The 6,000-nt window shown below is 49.0% G+C and overlaps 1 protein-coding gene across 1 annotated transcript; it reads left to right on the top strand.

Moving 5' to 3' along the window:
• The first annotated feature begins 3,407 nt into the window (after positions 1-3,407).
• Positions 3,408-5,354, top strand: LOC141981428 (uncharacterized). The gene is made up of 2 exons (XM_074943102.1): positions 3,408-4,551; positions 5,140-5,354. The coding sequence occupies exons 1-2, from the start codon at positions 3,969-3,971 to the stop codon at positions 5,268-5,270; spliced, it is 714 nt and encodes a 237-aa protein (XP_074799203.1). The 5' UTR covers positions 3,408-3,968; the 3' UTR covers positions 5,271-5,354.
• The last annotated feature ends 646 nt before the right edge of the window (positions 5,355-6,000 follow it).

Below are 6,000 nucleotides of genomic sequence, written 5' to 3'. Positions count from 1 at the left end.
AAGACTGTGTCCTGAGTAGACTACAGCCCTGTAGCACCTTGGACAGAGCAGTGCAGGCAGGGAGTAGAGAAGGCGCTCCAGATGGGGTGCTGTGACTAAGTAGGGTGCTGTGATTGTAGGGAAGTGGTGCAGGGAAATGCAGTGGTGGTCAAGTAAAAGGAATGTAGTAGATGACTGTGGTTCAGAGAGTCTCTGGTCTGGGACCCAGAACAGTGGGCAGGCCCAGGTCCCACCCATTTGCCTCTGGTGAAGTGGCTGCACAGTTGATTGTAGATTACCTGGAAGGGGGGAGCAGAGATGGAGACGGTGCCAGAGGGCTATGTCATGAAAAGGATGCCACAGTCCTTGGAGTAATGTGAGAGGATGTGACAGCAGTGAGGCACCATCAGGAGAGGGTGTACTGACCTGTGGAGCTAATCCCCAAGATGGCCAGCAGGAGGTGCCAGTGGGGTGAGTGGAGCCCCATCACAGTCCTTCCCCCTACTCCTAGCTGCTGCTTGCTTTATATTCCCCTAAGCAGTGGCTTAACACTTACTTTGGGCTTGTCCAACTCCTTGGCAGGTATTGTATGGTTGGCAGTATCCCTTAGCAGCCTGAGTGTCCCATCTCCCTGTGGAGTTTGGATTCATACCACTTTCATCTGTGCCTTGGTTTCCCCCACTTCCACGTAGAGTTCTGGACTCTGCCATGCTTAGCACTGGCTCTGTTATCTGGTAGAAGGATGTCTGTGAGCTAGGCCCCTTGGCTATGGGGCTGGGCTCTAGTGGATTTACACCTGAGCTCTCTGGGCTCCACCCTGTAATAACTCTTCCAAATACATCAAAAAGGAATATCCTCCAGTATCCTATTTTCAGGCTCCCAGAACCTTCTTTGGGGTCTCTAATGACGTGGGCCACAGGCAGAGTGATGAAGATTCATGGTAGGAACCTTCACACAGGGGCCTGCCTGTCAGCACCTGTTCTGGGTACAACATGCAGGTTCTAAGGTGTGAGCAGTGCTGGTGTTCCACCACACTGTAAATATCTCCCCATTGATTCTCACTTCCAATTGTCATTGGGATCTGGCTGTATTTGACTCTCAAGGATGCAGCAGGACATATAAACCACAGGACATATAAACAGATGGCTGTGGTGTGAATTCAGTTGCATTCATACTGTACTCCCATGGTTAGCCTGTTGCACCGGTGGGCCAGTGTCCCAGCGCCTATTGGGCCAGGCTGCAATAAAGTAATACATGCTGACTCAGCACCAGTGCCTGAGCCTTGGGTAGACAGCCCATTTGTGTCCAGCTCCCTGGCAGTGATAACTCAGATCTTTGGGGTCCTTACCAATGTGTTGAAGAGGGAGGTGCAGCACCCCCAAATCCCTAGCTTGATATTATCCAGTCCCCAGTTCTGGGGAATCCCACATATTCCCCCTCCTATAACCCATGCTTGGGACAGTCAACCTTGTTTTTTTTTCTCAGAACCAACCTAATTAGCCACAAACTCATCAACCTGCTCGCAGTACACAGGTCTTCTTGCTTCTGAGCCCTCATCTGCAACCTCAGGTCATATGAACACAAATCATAAAATTATTCTAACCCAAACATTTCATACAATTGATCCATGGTACTGTCTCTTTACCTCTGCAAATGGGGAAAAGGATAATCTTCTGTCTTGTCACCTCCATATAAGTTACACCTTGATGCTTTTGAACCCACCTGAAATTTTTCCCTGTAAGCCTCAGGGGGTCACTTCAAACTTTAAGGAGTTTAGTTGTCTTAAATTTTCATAGTTCACAATTTCTATTCCATCCGTTTGGCTTTAGGCAGCAAGGCCCTTTGTACCACCAATGGAGTCAGAATCTGATCCTCTCTGATGGGGACCTGGTGCAAATCACAAGCTTTTACAAAGCTTGTTAGATAGGAAGAGGGACAGACACCTATCAATTTAGCATCTATGCCCCACACAGAATTGGCTTCTTGTGGTTTATCCCTACCTACTGATTCATCTGGCCTCTGTTCCCTAGCTCATGCTGCCTCTCTGTTTCGTGTTGTTGCTTGTCCTTCTCCTCCTGTCCTTGTTGGCATAGCGTGTCCCTCTCCTCCTGTTTGGGTTGGCGTTTATTTGTCCTGATCAGCATGTCATTTCTCCTTCAGCCCTAGACTCCTTTTTTCCAGCTGCAGTTCTCCCCCTCAGTCTTCCTCAATTTACAGCTTATGTCACTCTAAAGCCTAGCTAAGGAATCCTGGTTGAGGTTAAGCTTGGCCTTTGTCCCCACTGCTACAACACACTCTGGTGGCCCTTGGCAGGGGAAGAATGGAGGACCCTGGCGTAAGTGGAGAAAAAGGAGTGCACAGACCCCCTAGCATATGGAGCAGAATGGGGGATCCTGGCATGGGGAGAAAATGGGAGAGGCACAGAGAATTGCTGGCAGTGGGGCCATGGGGGACCCTGGTGTGGGGGCCACTGAGGGAAGGGAGGTATGGGGGTGTGCACAGAGCCCCTATCATGGAGAGTATAATGTGGGGCACAAAGATGCGTCTGGCAGAATGGGATATGGGGGATCATGGTACAGAGGGAAAAGAGTGAGGCACCCAAAGGCCCTGGCAGGGTCGGTTTGCAATGAGTCCCTGAAATAAAGGGGAACGGGAGAGTGGTACACAGGGTGGGGAACAATGGAGGAATGCAAGGACCCCTTGTGCACAATAAACTCAGTCTAAAAAATCAACAAGCATGTGATTCCCTCCACTGTTAGCACTGAATATAAAGGAAAAAGCAAATATGAAAATGTCAGCCACCATAAAAACGTGCATAGCCTGGCAACACTGTGTGATTCCTAGATTGTACTAGTGTGGAATGCACTGGAAAGTCCTCTGTGCTGTACAAAGCTACCCTCTGCTGGCCAGACCAGGAGCAGCATGGGGTTCTCTTGCATAAACAGTAGCTCTATGACTTAAATAGAGAAAGTGGAGCAGTTCCAAAGACACATAATTAATATGTAGCTTCATTCAAATACTATTTATGGTTTAAAAAAGAAAAGCAGACATTAAAATGTTCTTCTGATGAGGGTATAAATATTAATGCAGCTTATCAAAATCTGGCACTTTGTATATTGCCCATGTCCACAACCAGTTTCAATTCTTCAGAGCCAGCTACCATATCTTCAAGCTATCCCATTAAGTTTATTGTGGTGGTGGCATGACATTTATGGTGTCAAACCTTCATAGTTCTCATCCTTTGATCACCTAACTTTGCATGTTACTCCCCCAAACACTTCAAAAAGTTACTAATCGCCCAGCATGTAAAAAATCGTTACTAATCTATTCCGTAATTGTTGTTCTTTGAGATGTGTTCCACATCTGCATTCCACTCTTAGTGTGCACTCGCCCCGAGCACAGTTGTTGGAAATTTCAGTGGTACCTGTCAGGGGAGCTTGAGCACCATCAACTGCCATGCGCTTCTGCGTGCAGGTATATGGGCGAGGCTGCCCCCAACCTTCCTCAGCTCCTTCTTGCAGGAATATTGTGATGTAGAGGGGTAGGAGGGTGGGTTGTGGAATGGACATGTGCAACACATCTTGAAAAACAACAGTTACAGAACAGGTTAGTAACCTTTTTTTTTTCTTCTTTGCCCTGGTCTGCACTAGGACTTTAGGTCGAATTTAGCAGCATTAAATCGATGTAAACCTGCACCCGTCCACACGATGAAGCCCTTTATTTCGACTTAAAGGGCTCTTAAAATCGATTTCCTTACTCCACCCCTGACAAGTGGATTAGCGCTTAAATCGGCCTTGCCGGGTCGAATTTGGGGTACTGTGGACACAATTCGACGGTATTGGCCTCCGGGAGCTATCCCAGAATGCTCCATTTTGACCGCTCTGGACAGCACTCTCAACTCAGATGCACTGGCCAGGTAGACAGGAAAAGAACCGCGAACTTTTGAATCTCATTTCCTGTTTGGCCAGCGTGGCAAGCTGCAGGTGACCATGCAGAGCTCATCAGCAGAGGTGACCATGATGGAGTCCCAGAATCGCAAAAGAGCTCCAGCATGGACCGAACGGGAGGTACGGGATCTGATCGCTGTATGGGGAGAGGAATCCGTGCTATCAGAACTCCGTTCCAGTTCTCGAAATGCCAAAACCTTTGTCAAAATCTCCCAGGGCATGAAGGACAGAGGCCATAACAGGGACCCAAAGCAGTGCCGCGTGAAACTGAAGGAGCTGAGGCAAGCCTACCAGAAAACCAGAGAGGCGAACGGCCGCTCCGGGTCAGAGCCCCAAACATGCCGCTTCTATGATGAGCTGCATGCCATTTTAGGGGGTTCAGCCACCACTACCCCAGCCGTGTTGTTTGACTCCTTCAATGGAGATGGAGGCAATACGGAAGCAGGTTTTGGGGACGAAGAAGATGATGATGATGATGAGGTTGTAGATAGCTCACAGCAAGCAAGCGGAGAAACCGGTTTTCCCGACAGCCAGGAACTGTTTCTCACCCTGGACCTGGAGCCAGTACCCCCCGAATCCACCCAAGGCTGCCTCCTGGACCCAGCAGGCGGAGAAGGGACCTCCGGTGAGTGTACCTTTTAAAATACTATACATGGTTTAAAAGCAAGCATGTGAAAGGATTACTTTGCCCTGGCATTCGCGGCTCTCCTGGATATACTCCCAAAGCCTTTGCAAAAGGTTTCTGGGGAGGGCAGACTTATTGCGTCCTTCATGGTAGGACACTTTACCACTCCAGGCCAGTAACACGTACTTGGGAATCATTATAGAACAAAGCATTGCAGTGTATGTTTGCTGGCGTTCAAACAACATCCGTTCTTTATCTCTCTGTGTTATCCTCAGGAGAGTGAGATATAATCCATGGTCACCTGGTTGAAATAGGGTGCTTTTCTTCAGGGGACACTCAGAGGAGCCCATTCCTGCTGGGCTGTTTGCCTGCGGCTGAACAGAAATGTTCCCCGCTGTTAGCCACAGGGAGGGGGGAGGGTTGAGGGGGTAGCCACACGGTGGGGGGAGGCAAAATGCGACCTTGTAACAAAAGCACATGTGCTATGTATGTAATGTTAACAGCAAGGTTTACCCTGAAAGAGTGTAGCCAGTGTTTTATAAAATGTGTCTTTTTAAATACCGCTGTCCCTTTTTTTTTCTCCACCAGCTGCATGTGTTTCAATGATCACAGGATCTTCTCCTTCCCAGAGGCTAGTGAAGATTAGAAAGAAAAAAAAATGCACTCGAGATGAAATGTTCTCCGAGCTCATGCTGTCCTCCCACACTGACAGAGCATAGACGAATGCGTGGAGGCAAATAATGTCAGAGTGCAGGAAAGCACAAAATGACCGGGAGGAGAGGTGGCGGGCTGAAGAGAGTAAGTGGCGGGCTGAAGAGAGGGCTGAAGCTCAAATGTGGCGGCAGCGTGATGAGAGGAGGCAGGATTCAATGCTGAGGCTGCTGGAGGACCAAACCAGTATGCTCCAGTGTATGGTTGAGCTGCAGCAAAGGCAGCTGGAGCACAGAGTGCCACTACAGCCCCTGTGTAACCAACCACCCTCCTCCCCAAGTTTCATAGCCTCCACACCCAGACGCCCAAGAACGCGGTGGGGGGGCCACCGGCCAACCAGCCACTCCGCCACAGAGGATTGCCCAAAAAAAAGAAGGCTGTCATTCAATAAATTTTAAAGTTGTAAACTTTTAAAGTGCTGTGTGGCATTTTCCTTCCCTCCTCCACCACCCCTCCTGGGCTACCTTGGTAGTCATCCCCCTATTTGTGTGATGAATGAATAAAGAATGCATGAATGTGAAGCAACAATGACTTTATTGCCTCTGCAAGCGGTGTTCGAAGGGAGGAGGGAAGGGTGGTTAGCTTACAGGGAAGTAGAGTGAACCAAGGGGCGGGGGGTTTCATCAAGGAGAAACAAAGAGAACTTTCACACCGTGCCTGGCCAGTCATGAAATTGGTTTTCAAAGCTTCTCTGATGTGTACCGCACCCTCCTGTGCTCTTCTAACCACCCTGGTGTC

This window comes from Natator depressus, chromosome 2, assembly GCF_965152275.1.
Source record: "Natator depressus isolate rNatDep1 chromosome 2, rNatDep2.hap1, whole genome shotgun sequence".
Lineage (NCBI taxonomy): Eukaryota > Metazoa > Chordata > Testudines > Cheloniidae > Natator > Natator depressus.
This window is presented reverse-complemented; position numbering and strand designations above follow the sequence as displayed.

Bases quoted from the DNA above. Each gene is read 5' to 3' on its own strand.
- LOC141981428 (XM_074943102.1), top strand. From the start codon at position 3,969: ATGCAGAGCTCATCAGCAGAGGTGACCATGATGGAGTCCCAGAATCGC. The intron at 4,552-5,139 runs GTGAGTGTACCT...TTTCTCCACCAG, and splicing joins AGGCGGAGAAGGGACCTCCG to CTGCATGTGTTTCAATGATC.